Source organism: Oryx dammah, unplaced genomic scaffold (genome assembly GCF_014754425.2).
Source record: "Oryx dammah isolate SB20612 unplaced genomic scaffold, SCBI_Odam_1.1 HiC_scaffold_29, whole genome shotgun sequence".
NCBI lineage: Eukaryota > Metazoa > Chordata > Mammalia > Artiodactyla > Bovidae > Oryx > Oryx dammah.
The window spans coordinates 14,213,115-14,229,183 of record NW_024070213.1 but is presented as its reverse complement, the minus strand read 5'-3'; the positions used below and the strand labels follow the sequence as shown (position 1 = coordinate 14,229,183).

Here is a 16,069-nt window from a genome sequence, read left to right as displayed (position 1 = left end):
AACTCCCTGTCCATCCCTTCCCCAACCTGCCTCCGCCTTGACAACCACAAGTCTGTTCTCTGTGTCTGTAAGTCTGTTTCTGTTTTGTAAATTAGTCCATTTGTGCCATATGTGAGGTTCCGCATAAGTGATATCATGTGATATTTGCCTTTGTCCAGTTTCCTTCACTTAGTGTGATAATCTCCAGGTCCATCCATGTTGCTGCATTATTTCATTCTTTTTAATGACTGAGTAATATTCCATTGTACGTATACGTACCACATCTTCTTTATCCATTCATCTCTTGATGGATTTAAGTTGCTCCCATGTCTTGACTATTGTAAATAGTGTTGCTATGAACATAGGGTTCATGTATCTTTCCAAATTATAGTTTCCTCCACATATATACCCAGGAGTGGGAGTGCTGGATCATATGGCAATTTTATTTTTAGTTTCTTGAGGAACTTCCATACTGCTCTCCATAATGGCTGCACCAATTTATATCCCCACTAACAGTGTGGGGGGGGTTCCTTTTTCTCCAGAATTTATTATTTGTAGATTTTTGCATGATGGCTCTTCTGACCAGTGTGAGGTGGTTCTTCATTGTAGTTTTGAGATGTGAAGTTCTTAAAGTGGCCTGACAGCCTGTCTCACAGGACTGTCAGAGCATCAGATGGGATGCTGGGTGTAGATGCAGATTATAGGTTGGGAAGAGCCGGACAGAAGCTAGCTGTCTCCTGCCCGGCATGTCATCAGCTCTTTGAAGAGCAGGACTGTCCTTTTTCATTCTTAGACTTCCCTAAAGACTTCTTACAAAGCACTGGCTGTAAGGTAGGCTTCCTAGAAACACTTATGTGAGGATGCATTGGGGAAGAGAGAATCTGATTGGATATTAGGAAACGTGCTTTAACTGTCAGCAGAACAACAAACAGGATGACCTTTTCAGGAAGGCCATCCCTCCTGCAAGTTTAGGCATTGATCTTCCTGACTCCAGGGATTGGTTAAGCAAGATGGCGGGGGAAACCACTGTTGAAATGATATACCATGAAGACGTACAGGTAGGGAACAGAGACCTTCTTCTGCAGACAGGAGCTTCACAGTCCCATAAAGCAGAGAAAACCCTGACCCACTCTGAGACCACCTCCCCACAAGGGAAGGGGCCAGGGCGGTTTGCCTTCCAACCAGACTGGGACTGGAGCCAATGCCCACATCCTCCTCCCAAGACACCTGCCCTGCGTCCCACCGTGCCTTGGTGGGGGCTGGGACAACCCTCCCCATCCACCCTGTGAGTCTCCCTCAAGCCTCTCTTGCCCTCACGTCCTCCTGGACCACTGGGTCCGCCCAGAGATCTGTCCCTCCTCCGGATACCCTGCTAAGCCCACCCACCCTGGCCATCCAGTCCCTCTCAAAAGGGAACTTGTAGGGAACAAATCACAGGATCACGGCGTGGGTCCCTTGAAGATAAGTTTGCACTGTATTCTGTAACTCCTCCCCTGCCCCCTCTGGCACAGGGAAGGCTCTCAGTACCTGCCGCTGGCTTTACAGTGCTCCCCACCATCAGATGCTCCTGAATGACTTGCACTTCAATCCTCAAAGCTGTTTCTTCGGTTCGCTGAGGCATGGGGTTCTTTGTACGAACCATTCTGTGACTGTTCCTAAAGAAGGCTGTCTGACACATAGCGTCAGTGGTGCTGGTTTAGTCGCTCAGCCGTGTCTGACTCTTTGTGACCCCATGGGCTGTAGCCCGCCAGGCTCCTCTGTCCATGGATTTCCCAGGCAAGAAGATTGGAGTGGGTTGCCCTTTCCTCCTCCAGGGGATCTTCCTGACCCAGGGATGGAACCCAGGTCTCCTGCATTGGCAGGAGGATTCTTTACCAGCTGAGCCACCAGGGAAGCCCCGCATATAGCATTGAACTGTCCTGAATCTTCTCTCTAACCTGGGGCGTCAGCACCCTGTCTTAGAGACACATCCTGGGTCCAGGTGAGGAGCACTGTGCACCTTTGCTCCTGGTCCTTCCTCTCCTGCTCTCATGACTTCAGCCCCAACCTGCGGTGGGCTCAGGACATGCAGCTTCAGACTCGACCACTCCCAGTATAAGCTGCATGTTATTTAAACTGTCTTCACCAGCCTCCTCATCTACACAGAGGAGGTAACAGTTCCTCCCCCAGAGAGTTACTATGAAGAATAAATGAGTTACATGTAAAGCGCTTAGTAAGCTCTCCGTAAGTGCCGCGTGTCACCAGGATTATTATGGGGCCAGCAGCCTGGGGAAACTAAGATGCTGTCCCTGCTCTCCTGCTCATCTGCTTTGTGACTCCAGACATATAAACCCCAAGAGCTCCCTTTCTTCATGCAAAAAATTAAAATATTGTTAATGCCTGGTATGTCTACCTCACAGGGTGGCTGTGAGATCAGATGAGCAAATACACATGAAAAACGCTTTTATAAACTATGAAAACATGTATACGTGCAGAATAACAAACACCAGCTTTCTGTGCCTGCATCTGTGTGACCTCGCACCCCGTGATGCCTTGTGCAATAGTTCCTGACTCTTCTCTGCCTCCTGTGTTAGCTGAGGGCTCCTGGGGCAGGCATCACATCTCTCTCCTTCAGTCAGAGGACATATCCAGTCCAAAGACCAGGGCCCCCTAAGGACTAACTGTGGGGACCCCTGGCCTGCAGCTCTGCTCCAGGGACCCTCCTGGGCGCTGCTCCCTGGGCATAGCCAGCAGACGTCCCATCTTCACAAGCTCTCTGAATTCAACTCCACGCTGCCGGGGAGACCACTATACTGGTGGAGTGGCCCTGGGCAGTCCACATCAGGGAAACCAAGCAATCGAACCTCAGCATTTCATAAAGGAGCAGTGACTTTGGGTCTTTATCCTTCCTTCCCATCTCGAATCCTTCCCAAGGTGGCAACTTTGGCTTTGGGTGCCTCAGCCTCTGGCTCCCAAATCTTCACGAGGATGGAGTCTTGGAGGATGCCACGGCCTGATGCTGACCTGGGTTACTTCTGCATCCCTCCAGACCCCCACCTAGCACTGTGCACAGAGAACGTTCTGGATGCACAGCTCCTGGTTGGAATTCAAAACACTCGTTTGGGAGAGAAGCAAAATGAGTGGACTTGATGGGAGATTAATTGCACAGACGTCTGTCGACTGCATGGCTGAAGCTGGATTTTTTCAGAACTGCTGGCTGCCTTCACATTTCCTGGTGGAAGTGGGGCAGGTCAGCAGACAGCCCAGAGTCGTAGATAACTTTTGCCCACACATCATTCACTTTTGGGAGCGTTGGCTTGAAATTGAGGGGTGTGTGTGTTTATGTGTGTGTGTGTGCGTGTCTGGAACCGACGTGCCTTCCGTGAGCCTCAGAGATCCCTGTATTCTCTTCAAATGGGCTGATTACAACACAGAGGATGTGGACGGCGGAGTTTTTCCTGTTTGATGTCACACTGCTACCCTTTAAAAGTCCGAGAGGAAAAAAGGAGGGAATGCAGCTGAGGAGCCTCGGGCCAGAAACCAGCAAAGAAGAGGAGAAACAGGCCGGCAGAGTCAGGGAGGCAGGGTCGGGTTTCAGACTCAGCACCGATCACTCAGAGAGCTGCAATGCTGGGGGCCAGCCTGGGGCTCTGGGTCTGCACCCTGAGCTGTGCGGTCCAAGCCTATCCCAATAGCTCCCCACTGCTGGGCTCCAGCTGGGGCGGCCTCACCCACCTGTACACAGCCACGGCCAGGAACAGCTACCACCTGCAGATCCATGGAGACGGGCACGTGGACGGCTCCCCGCAGCAGACTGTCTACAGTGAGTGGGGCTCTGCCCACGCTGGGAGAAGGGGACTGCTCTGAGCATCCACTTGCAGGGGCCTGGGGAGACCTTAGCTGGGCCAGAGGGCGAATGCAGCCTCCTAGACCCTCGTCCAGTGTGTGTGTGTGTGTTTAGACCTTGGGAGAATATTCTGTCACCTCCCCAGTTAGTGTTTATTGATTTCTCCCAACAGGAATAATTTCCTCCTGAATTAAAATCTGTCTTCCCACAAAGAGCAACCTCTTCCCCTTTGCCCTGTCCAAAGAGTCATAAAAATGTACAAATGATAGACAAGGAGGCTGGGAGGAAGAGAAGCTAGACTAGTCAGTAGACGCTGAGTTATGCTCATGAACTTTGGACTGGGTTAGCCTTGGAGGTTGTAAAGAGGATTCTTGTACCAGGCTTGGGATAGATGAATCCAGGGGCTCTTTCCAACTCCGGGCTTCTAGTATTCTGGCCTTGTAAAAGTTCTCAGGAAAAATGTATCAAAGACTAGACTAGACAGCATTCAATGTCTTGATGAGTCTGATCCAATTAATCCACACACCCATCCATGCGCTCATCTATCCAACAACCTTACTGAGGGCTTCAGTGGTACCCAGGCTGCTATGAGCCAGTGAGTCTTCTCTGTGGAGCTGAAAGGTCTACCTAGTAGCAAATTGAGCTGCTTGGAAGCTCACTGAAAACATAAGACAATCAGAATGCTTTTAAAGATCAGCTTTGTGGAAAATTGGACCACAGACTACAATAGTAGCTGTGCTTCCGATGTCCCCAGAAGAGAAAACGGGGTGGGAAAAGGATGGATGTTTAAAAAGACATGGTCTTCTCTTTTATGAGGACTAGTAAAAATTACTCTAAGGATACAGAAAAATGCCAACTGATTCAAAATTCAACCAGAGGAGTGAAAGAGTAATCACAATCTCTGTTTAATTTTTAAAAATGTATTGTAGGAATGACTTGCCCTTTATTGCTGCATGGAATGATTCAGTAATTCTGCGATGGCCTTGCTGTATGCAAGACATTCATTTTGCTAAAAATCGAAGGGCCTTAAACGTGGTAGCAAGACAGGTAAACAAGCAAAGCCAAGAGATTAGACCTCCTCAAATTCTCAGCAGGTGGTGACGGGAGGTAGGAAGAAGGTCTCCCCAAATACCAAATGGTTTCCAGAACTCAGGGGAATATGGTAGGATTCAGGCGTCAACATCTTGGAAGCCAAGTTTGAGCCACATGGCAAAAATCTGGACTAAATCGGGATACAGTTGTTGACGCCAACGGAGCACGTTTTATTCAATGGATACTTAGCAGCATCTGCAATGTGTCCGACATTCCCCAAAGCAGAGAAGGCCACGGCACCCAACTGCAGTACTCTTGCCTGGAAAATCCCATGGATGGAGCAGCCTGGTAGGCTGCAGTCCATGGGGTCGCTAAGAGTCGGATATGACTGAGCGACTTCACCTTCACTTTTCACTTTATGCATTGGAGAAGGAAATGGCAACCCACCCCAGTGTTCTTGCCTGGAGAATCCCGGGGACGGGGGAGCCTGGTGGGCTGCCGTCCATGACTGAAGTGACTTAGCAGCAGCAAGGTGACTTCAAAATAAGACCCAGCCCTTCAAGCACCTCCAGGCTTCCAATCCTTCATGTCTTCCCGCTGTGAAGAGACTATTAGGAAACATGGTTTTGCACCTCTCGTGGAGGGTCACCCTCCCTTCAAGATGAGAGATGATTTTCAATGCAGGATAGTAGATTACGGTACATTACTGTGGTTCCCCTAGATGGAAAGGGCTGCAGACAATTAGAAACTGCTTCTAAAACTTATCTTCCTTTGATGAAAGAAAGCCCCCAAAGATGCATCCTGGTGGGGATGAGGGGAGGGCTGTGAGTGGTGCCAGAATAGGGCGGGACTTAGCCTACTGAATTTGCAGAATGAATCAGAGAACTTTCCCTCTAGTAGCCTCTGACCTCAGGCCCCCAAAACGCACAGAGCGCTAGTTGGAATGAATTAAAATCACTGAGAGGAAACAAAGTGAAATGAACTGACTTCAGATTTTGGGTTTTTTTTTTTTTTTTTGCGGAAATGTGCTTTTGTTTTGTCATATATAGACCCTAGCTAAGCCTGTGTCTCTGGCAATTAAGAAACCTGGGAAGGGATGGAGTCAGGGGTGAAAGGGAGACACTTCTCCTAGTTTGTATAAACTTTTATATTATTCAGATCAGTTATCATTAGCAGCATGAGCATTATATACATATAGGTAAAGAAATAGATTAGAGAGAGAGAGATAGGTAGGCTAAGATAAAAAGTTACCCAAAAAGGAAAGAAGAAACACCGATAGGTGTAACTAGCTAGCACAACTAAGTAACAGGCTGAAGAAGAATTTGTAATGACCTCCCCTCCAAGCAATGTTGGAATTTTTGTAAAATTTTGTAAAAAATTTTTGTTTTACATTGATGGAAAGATGTGGGGTGTATTTTCCCTCCTAATTAATTATGCATTTCTAGTAAAATGCAGTTCACTTGATTAATGTGCTTTACTAAATTCTTTTTTTTAAACTTTTATAAGCGAGGAATTTTGATTAATCGTTGAGTGTTCAGCCCATCTTTGGTTTGTTGATCATCATTAAATTATCTGCTACAAGATGCTAGACCCTCAGTACTCACAGCTGTTAATAGGGAACCTCTCTGAAGCCTGTATCTCCTCCCTACTGTAAACAAGGTCACCCTCTTGAACCCTGTGAGCCCCACTTTGTGGCAAGAGTAACAACGAGATGCTTATTACTCCCAGTTAATATTTCTCTCTAGATCCTAAACTTTTTACTTCCTTCACCTTCCCCAGTGTCACTTTCTTTACATGAAGCTGAACCATCCTTGGGCTTTTTAATCTTTCAAAATAATATCTTTCTTTTGGGGACCCCAAAGCTGTTTTGGAGATGGAAATGGCAACCCACTTCTGTATTCTTGCCTGGAGGAGCTCATGGACAGAGGAGCCTGGCAGTCTACGCCCCATGGGGTGGCAAAGAGTCGGACATGACTGAGCAGCTAACACACAGCACAAAGCGGTTTACACCCATCACCTTATTTGTCACTTACTGGCCATGAGATGAGAATAGGGGAGAAAATTTTCTAGTTTTACAGCAGAGGTTGAAGCAAAATGGTTGTAGTAACAATGACTGGTATTTAGAAAGTGTGTTTCTAGTGGATAAACATATTATCTCCTTACATCCCAAAGTCGACCAAATGTTGTAAATGATTGTGCTCCAAATGAGAAAACAGAGATTCAAGAACACAGATAACTGGCTTGTGGTCACATATGGTAAGTGACCTAAAGAACACCTGGACAGGGTCTCACGCTTCTCCTGGGGTCAGGTACACAGACACGGCATCATGAGAGGAAATGTCCTTCACACCTGCCGGGCTGCAACAGATGCGGCCCCCGCAGCCAGGGGTTGGTTGTTGCCTTCTTTCTGTCAACTTCTGCCCAGGGGTCTGTGCAGACCTGCCTTGGGCCCCTGCACCGGGGAGAGAAAGCAGCTCTTGCCTTTGCTAGACTTCTGCATCGGCTCCCATGGATTTGGTTCAAGCCTGCACACCCTCACAGCAGCAGCTCCCTGTCCCTCTGCAGGCTGCCTTCTGTCCGCAGTGGCCCTGGACACCACACACACCACCCAGAGGGACGCAGGCATCCACCAGTGACAGCCCAAGTGATGGCTTGTTGTCAAGGGCAGGCTAGCCACCCTCCATGGAGCCTTCCATCTGCTAAACATTTTCAAGGCACTTTTACAGCATCATCACTTTTGATCCTGCTGCAGCCCTGGGAAGCAGGCAGCACAGCTGCGAGATGAGAGCGATGACTTGCGGAGGCTACAACATTAGTAAGAGCCGTAACAGGGAACAGTATCTTAGTGTCTGGGTTCCGAGCTGCTGGCTCAGAACCTCTCCCCTGACCCCCTCCAGGGCACCATGACCTGGAAGCCTCATAGCCATGGCCTGGATTTTGGCCCCTGATTGTGTCTTCTGAGGCTTGTCATGACAGGCTTGTCATGTTGGAGATGAGCTCCTGGGCCATGGGCAGAGGATGCCAGGGTCACAGACCGGAGTTTGAATATTGCCATAGGTTCCTCATCATTTAAATTGGGAGGTTGCTACTTCCAACATTAATAGTGGTGACATTAACAACATAGCAGCTGGGGTTTTTTAAAATTCTTTTTTATTTCTTTAGTTTTAGTGCCCAAGGCATGTGGGATCTAAGTTCTCCAACCAGGAATTGAATCTGAGCCCCCCTGCAATGGAAACTTAGGGTCTTAACCACTGGACAAGTAGGCAGGTCCCATATTTTGAGAACTTAAAATATATCAGGTACTCAGAGTACAACCTCTCAAAAACAGTTATGAAGTGTAATTTTTTTTTCCAGCTAGATTAAAAAATCATCAGGCTAGAAACAGCTTCTTGTTCCTTATGTTTCAGGTCTTCCCTCAACAGTAACTGTAGATCTGAGACACCCCGACAGACGCCACTATGGAGGATTTCATATCCTCTGCACCTCCCATAACCCACCCCACTTCCAGAAGCTTCTGTCAAGGCTAATCCTTAGCCACACTTGGAAACCAATGACCGCTCCCCTTGGGCTTCTTTCTGGGCTCACTCTCAGCCTCACGGCTTCTGCCTGTCATCATTCTGACTGCTCTGAGCTCACCTAGGGTCTGAGCACTGCCTGCCGCTGTCCTTGGAGAGCTCTGCATGGAGCCCACATGGGGTAGATCTGGGGTGTAACTCACCCATGAGGCGCCACCACTTACTGGGCACACATGCCCGGCATCCACAGCTCTCCAGGCTACCTTTCTAGAAGACCCCTACCTGAACTACCTCCCTGGGGACTCTGAGGCCAAATGAGACATTTGGGGAACAATTCTCTGGTAGGCTAAGGGAAGAGACCCTGAGACTTAAAAAAAATTATCCTAGTAGAAAATGTCAGGAAATTAAACACATTTGGGGAGAAAGTCTTGCTCAATTATCAATCGCATCACACTTTTTATGGTCTAATTGTACCCTTGCTACAAAACAGAAACTTTAGACTTTATTTAAAGTCACTGGTACTTCTTAAAACTGCAAGTCTCCACGGGGGTGGGCAAAGGAGTGGGGGGGGGTCACACTTAAAGCTGATGTCACTTACTCAGGGTGTAAGTAGTATGAATGGCTGTCAGGCTTTTGTCCAGGGCTAGGGGGTTATTCAATTGTTATTTTCAGCTGTGCTGGGTCTTCACTGCCACGTGTGACTTTCTCTAGTTGCAGCAAGTGGGGGACACTCTTCATTGCAGGGCAAGGGCTTCTCATTGCAGTGGCATCTCTTGCTGAGGAATACGGGCTCTAGAGCGTGTGGGCTTTGGTAGTTCGGTGGTGCCCAGGCTTAGTTGCCCCGCAGCATGTGGAATCTCCCGAATCAGGGATCGAACCCGTGTCCCCTGCATTGGCAGGTGGATTCCCAACCGCTGGACCACCAGGGAAGCCCCAGGGCTAGGTTTTGAGAGAGGCTGCCCCTGGGGGAGAGGGGTACCTGCAAGTGAGAAAAGGAAAAAGAATAGTGATGAAGAGGCAAGAAGTAATCCCTGCATCCATTCACCAGGGTAAGCTAAACCACCTGTTTCTCCACACTAGAGAGGCATAAACTTATTAACACAGGTGATGCGGCCCATGCTCTGCTGGGGTGAGCCATTGTCTGGAGGGGCTGAGAAGAAAGAACAGTCCATGCAGGCAAGGGAGATTAGAAAAGTCTCCATAAAACGGGGACATATGAGCCTGGCCTTGGAGCATGAGTGACCTGGATACACAGAGAGGAGAGGAGAAGATTCACTCAAATACAGTGAATCAAAGAAGATTCACTCAAATCTCGGTGGAGGATCATGCTCCAAGTACAATCTGGATTCCTGAAAGACATCTGGGCATAGATTTCAAAATCACAAAAGCTTGGGAGAATGTGACCACCACGGCAAACATTAAGCAGTATGAGCCAAGGACTTCCCTGGTGGTCCAATGGTTAAGATTCTGCACTTCCAATGTGGGGGGGAAGGGGGGACACAGGTTCAATCCCTGGACGGGGAACTAAGATCTATACTGTCAAAAAATAAAATTATGAGCCAAACTCATACTAGTATGAGTTACTAATATAAGTTTGTCCCCTTACATAAAAGTATGTCCCCTGAAAGGGGACAACAGAGTCCAGGGAGAGAGAACTGTGTTGGCACGGGTAGAAGAATGCTGGGAGCTTGGGGTGTTCCCGACAGGCAGGGGGAGAAACAGGAGGCAAGGTGGAGGGAAGGGGCGTGGGGAATTGAGAGTCAGAAGAAAGAGGCTGAACAAGGACAACTGTGAGGAGTTCTGTGAAGTCCTCACCCTGCCCCCTTCAAATCAATCAAGGCAGGCTTCTTGGAGGTGGGGACCACATGTGAAGCCAGGTTTGGACCTGAATGGTTTTCTCCACAGGCGCCCTGATGATCAGATCGGAGGATGCGGGCTTCGTGGTGATAACAGGTGTGATGAGCAGGCGGTACCTCTGCATGGACTTCACAGGCAACATTTTTGGATCCGTGAGTTTCTTTTTGTGCTGGGTTATTATTTGCAAATACTTATCTCACAGCTCTGGCAAAACATAGAACCTTATAGCTTAAAGATTTTCACTTGCAGTGTATCTTGGTGATCTTTTACCCATCTAAGTATCAGACGCTCTGGTTTATACAACTGGGGTCTGAACCCAGGATGTCCAGCTCTAGGGTTCCTGGGCTCTCAGCTTCTAATCTGACCTGCCACACTTGGTCCCCATTTTTGTACCTGGCACAGCACCTTGTCTGCAGCCCAGGTCCTCACGTCACATCCGTTCATATTGTAAAGTCCGTTAGAAAGAAAGGGTGAGAAGCCACTGGCATCTCATGATGTTGTTCCTAGATGTCCGTGACCTTGGGCAAGTCCCCTATATCTTTCAACTTCAGTTTCCTGACCTGGAAGAAGTCAAGGGTGGGGATGTGGATCATATGCCTTGTGGGCTTCCCCCAGTTCAAGGTCTGTAAGGAATTCTCTCCGTCCCAGATGTGACAGCTGCTCCGGGCTGGAGAGCTGCAGCGCTGCCCTTCCAAACATCAGGCCTTAGAACAGGAGCAGGAAGGCGGAGCTCCGGAGCTCCTCCCACCAGAAATTCCAAGACAGCAATTCCTTTCTGTTTTGCTTGCTGTGTCCCAGCACCCGCCACAGAGTCTGACCCAGAGCAGATAAATATTTGTTGAACAAATATAGATAAATAGATAGGAAAATACCTGTTGACCACATACAGGCATATAGAGTTCTCATCTTTAAAATACTGACATTCTGGACTCTGGGGCTTCCCTAGCTCAGTCGGTAGAGAATCTGCCTACAGTGCAGGAGACTTGGGTTCAAACCCTGGGTAGGGAAGATCCCCTGAAGAAGGAAAGGGCAACCCACTCCAGTATTCTTGCCTGGAGAATTCCTCGGACACAGGAGACTGGCAGGCTACAGTCCATGGTGTCAGAGAGAGTCGGACACAACTTCGTGCCTAACACTTTCTTTGCTGAACTTTGAGGATTAAATGGCATACTCTGCAAAGGTCCCAGGGGTCACTGGGCAAAACCCAGCCCCACTGAGTGGCTGAGTGAGGGCTTGCCTAGCTCATCTGGTGATGAAGTTCATGTCCTGAATTCCCACGTTCTGTCTCCGCTGGGAGCACCCTCACTTATGTGGGGCCCCACAAACCTCAGCCCACCTTTGTCCAGGTGAAAAGGCTGACCCAAGTCGCCGCTGAGCTCAAAAAGGGTTTAAAGGGCAGTGACAGGGCAGGACGAGGCCGCATGGAAGTCGGCCTCCCTCCAGAAAGCTGATTTTGACCAGCGTGGCTCCAGGAAGCCACACGCGCCGCCAGTGAGTCCCCAGGCGGGCGGAGAGGAACCGCGGTGGGGGCCTGGTAGCTTGGAAATCCCTTTTCCCCAGCAGGGCACGAAGGGGTTTTAAAGGCACGGCCCTAGCAGAGCGGGCGGGAGGGATGGGGTCCTCGGGGTGCGGCTGGTCGCATCCAGTCCCCGCAGGCTCCGGGCTCACCCCAGTCGCCCCGCCCCGCTTGCAGCATCACTTCAGCCCGGAGAGCTGCCGGTTCCGGCAGCGGACGCTGGAGAACGGCTACGACGTGTACCACTCGCCGCAGCACCGCTTCCTTGTCAGCCTGGGCCGGGCCAAGCGCGCCTTCCTGCCGGGCACCAACCCGCCCCCATACGCGCAGTTCCTGTCGCGCAGGAACGAGATCCCGCTGCCGCACTTCGCCGCCACGGCGCGGCCCCGGCGCCACACGCGCAGCGCGCACGACGGCGGGGACCCGCTCAGCGTGCTCAAGCCGCGCGCCCGCGCCACGCCCGTGCCCGCCGCCTGCTCCCAGGAGCTACCCAGCGCCGAGGACGCCGGCCCTGCCGCCAGCGACCCGCTCGGCGTGCTCCGTGGACACCGGCTGGACGTGCGCGCCGGCTCCGTGGGCGCTGAGCGCTGCCGGCCCTTCCCGGGCTTCGCCTAGGGCGCCCGACTTGGGAAAGCCACATCGTCTCCTGGGGGACAGGCTCCCCTGCCACCCCTAGCAGAGGAGGTGGAGTAGGGTGGTGGCTCCCTCCCCGGGAGGTCTGGCACTCCCCGCTCCAGGGGAAATCGCCCTTTGGGGCCTGCGGGATGGAACTCCTCACCTTTCTCATCCCACCTCTCCACGCACCCCTGGGAGAGAAGAGGTCCCCGCCCACTCTCCTCTTCCCTCTCCTGTCCTCTCCATCAGTCCAATCGTTAAGAACAAAGGCTTAGAGACTTCCCTGGTGTTTCATTGGTTAAAATTCAGCCGTGCCAATGCAGGGCATGTTGGTTCGATCCCTGGTGGAGGAACTGAGATCCCACATGCCTTGCCGGCCAAAACAAACAAAATTTAAAAAGCAGCAAAGGTTTAGGCAGTTGATCCCCCCCAACACCCCCACCTCTCACCCGAGGAGGTGAAGGGAAGAACCCAAGCCAGCAGATTCTTCACTACGCACTACTTTGTATCATCTGCCTGGACCCTGCTTGACCTTGACCTGAGAGGACATTAACAGATGGACTGGGCAATCCTACTGGCAAACATCCTTAAGCATCTCTGGAAAAGCCTGTCCACAAGATTGGCGGTAGGCTGGTCAAAACTTAGCCAAAATGACTGCTCAGAGATGGGAGGCAAGGGATCAAGGTGGAAACATCCCCTCCCTACTGGGCGGTCCCCCTGCCCTGCCCTCTTCCTCTCTGCAGCCAAAGCCCGGTGCCCAGAGTGACCCCTGCGGCCCTGACACAGCTCTGCCTCTTGGACCGCCTCTGGCTTGAGTGAATTGAGCCTAAGGAGGGGATCCAGTCTTGGCTCCAGAGAATCTACACTGCTAGGATTTGTTTTTCCAAGGGGAAAATAATTCAAACTCTCCTTAGAGGCGTTTAACTAAGTCTCTGCTTCCAGGTTGAGTGGCGATCCCAGCTACACAACTGTTGCAGAGAGGTCTTAAGACCACTGCTGTGGGTTTTGGGGTCTTTGTGGCAATTGTGCCCTTTCACGAAGTGGCATTGAGGATCCTGGGGAAAGAATTGCAGGACTGGGGACCCCAGTGCAGGAGTTAGAAAAAGCCAGCATTGTCAGCTCTTCATCACGACCCTACCTGCCCTGCAGCCATGGCCAGAGGCTTAGCTAACACTCTCCTAGGCTGGCATGTCTGGGTGTTACTCCGCTTGGAAGTTCTGGGGGCACCAAAGACAGTTTTCAGTCCCAGAAGCCCCAGCGGCACCCTGAGGAATACCGACTCTCGCTTACAGACGATGGAGCACCAGGCAGGGGACTGATGACTTAGGCATCCTCAGGGGCCCCGTTCCTACCTCTGTTTCAATGGCCACCTGAAGAGGAGAATGTGGGCAAGCAGGGCAGATCTGAATAGCAGCTTCCTCCCAGTCACCTCACCACCCTCCTTGCCGCCCCCCGCTTCTCATCATGCACCCAGTCTTAGAAAGTGATCCGCTGTCCTCACCTGATGGTTTTAGGCTGAAGGACCAATTCCTACTTTGAAACACTCAAGACTGTGTATGACACTATATAGCAGTACATGGCAACTATTTCCTCTATAGTCTTCATTTCCCATCGGAGATACTATTATACTGTATAAGAGCTACTGGAGAACTCCATGGAAAGGACTTTGGCAGAAAACTGGTTCTTTGGGGTTTTCTCTTTGGCAGAGCCGAGGGAGCCCCACAGTCTTTTGTCCCTTAGCACATGGCAATATTTATTTATTTATTTGGAAGATTTTTGCCTCTTGCTCTATATTTATAGATATTTATAAAAATGTAACCCCACCCTTTTCCTTTCTTCTGTTAAAAAAAATAAAATTTATCTCAGCTTCTGTTTCTTTTTTTGTATGCATACATAAAATTATATCAAAATATGAGAATAAAAGGAATTATGGTAGAGGAGCACTGGGAACATGTAGAGAAAGCAAAACTGAAAAAAAATCAAAACTTTAAAATATTCCGGGTTTTCCCATACACAAACGAACTCAGTAATTTTGACTAATTCAGACAGAATTCTGGAAAACAAAAGATTTTAATCGTGATTATATTTCTGATCACTCTAGCTTGTTGTTTCCTTCAAAGAGAGAAAATTTTCTATTTGAAAAATACCCACAGACACAACAACATCAAGATCCCAGTAACCCTCTGAAGGAAGATGACACATCTCCAGGCTCTGGATGAAATAAGGGGAAATGGCCCCCAGTCCAGAGAAAATGCAATCACTAGAGACCAGCCATTAGATGAGGCAGATCCTGGAATCAATGACAGGAACTTTGAAGCAGTTATGATAAATATATTTAAGGATTTAAAAGGAAACAATGGTACTAAGGAATGAACAGATCAGAGAAAAGAAATAATAAAGAACCAAGTAGAAATCAAGACTTGAAAGATATAATATCTGAAACAATAAATTTATTAAGCAGGTTTAACAGTAGATTGAAGATGAAAGAATAGCCATTGAAGATAATAAGGTCAACATATACTCTAAAGAAAGAAAAAATATGTTAAAAAAAAATCATGACCGGTGTCTCAATGATTTGTGTGACAGTATCAAACTGTCCAAAGTACGTGTAAGTGGAGTTCCCGGAAAGGAACAGAAAAAGTTGAGGAATATTATTTGAAGATATAATGGCTGAAATTTCCCAAAAATTGATGAAAAATGAATGCACTGACACAAGAAGTTCATCAAACCTCAAGAAAAATAACAACAAAGGTAATCACAGTCAAACTGTGATTTGGGGATGGCTCAGTGGGTAAAGGGAGAAGGCGATGGCACCCCACTCTAGCACTCTTGCCTGGCAAATCCCATGGACGGAGGGGCCTGGTAGGCTGCAGTCCATGGGGTCGCTAGGTGTCGGACACGACTGAGCGACTTCACTTTCACTTTTCACTTTCATGTATTTGAGAAGGAAATGGCAACCCACCCCAGTGTTCTTGCCTGGAGAATCCCAGGGACGGGGGAGCCTGGTGGGCTGCCGTCTATGGGGTCGCACAGAGTCGGACACAACTGAAGCGACTTAGCAGCAGCAGCAGCAGCAGTGGGTAAAGAATCTACCGGCAATACAGGAGACACAGGAGACCTGGGTTTGGTCCCTGGGTCGGGAAGATCCCCTGGAAGAGGAAATGACAGCCCACTCCAGTGTTCTTGCCTGGAGAATCCCATGGACAGAGCAGCCTGGTGGGCTGGAGGCCATGCGGTGGCAGAGTCGGACACGACTGAGTGCCTAACACTTTCATTTCAACACAGTGAAATTTTGCAGGGGAAAGTACTTGGGATCTCCAGATTGCTCTCCAGTGTTTCAGGGGAAAAACATACACATGAGCCTGCAGGACAAAACAAATGGCTTAAAATGTAAGCAAGTGGTGAATCTGGGTTGAGATTAACATGAGGAGTTTCTTGTATTATTCTTGCCACTTTTCTGTAGGTATGACATATCAAAAGCAAAAGGTTACCAAAACACACACACACTTTATCATAATTATTCTCCATTTAATATGAGGAAATAGCAGCTTGGGGACATGAAGAGACTCACTCAGCCACAAATCTACTAGAAGCTGAATGCAAGTCTACTGACCACGAATCTTCCCCATGTTACTGCCTGGCCCCATCCGACATTAACCTATCAACAGATGAGCCCCAGCCCTTACAACAGGCCACAAAGGCAGGCCTCCCTCCCTCATCCCTTCTGCT

General features: G+C 49.3%; 1 protein-coding gene across 1 annotated transcript; it reads left to right on the top strand.

The window, feature by feature from the left end:
- The first annotated feature begins 3,526 nt into the window (after positions 1-3,526).
- On the top strand, positions 3,527-14,893 carry FGF23 (fibroblast growth factor 23). The gene is made up of 3 exons (XM_040233752.1): positions 3,527-3,781; positions 10,258-10,361; positions 11,903-14,893. The coding sequence occupies exons 1-3, from the start codon at positions 3,586-3,588 to the stop codon at positions 12,338-12,340; spliced, it is 738 nt and encodes a 245-aa protein (XP_040089686.1). The 5' UTR covers positions 3,527-3,585; the 3' UTR covers positions 12,341-14,893.
- Positions 14,894-16,069: the final 1,176 nt, after the last annotated feature.

Coding starts and splice junctions, on each gene's coding strand:
- FGF23 (XM_040233752.1), top strand. CDS start 3,586: ATGCTGGGGGCCAGCCTGGGGCTCTGGGTCTGCACCCTGAGCTGTGCG. Junction 3,782..10,257: donor CCCGCAGCAGACTGTCTACA/GTGAGTGGGGCT, acceptor TTTTCTCCACAG/GCGCCCTGATGATCAGATCG. Junction 10,362..11,902: donor CAGGCAACATTTTTGGATCC/GTGAGTTTCTTT, acceptor CCCCGCTTGCAG/CATCACTTCAGCCCGGAGAG.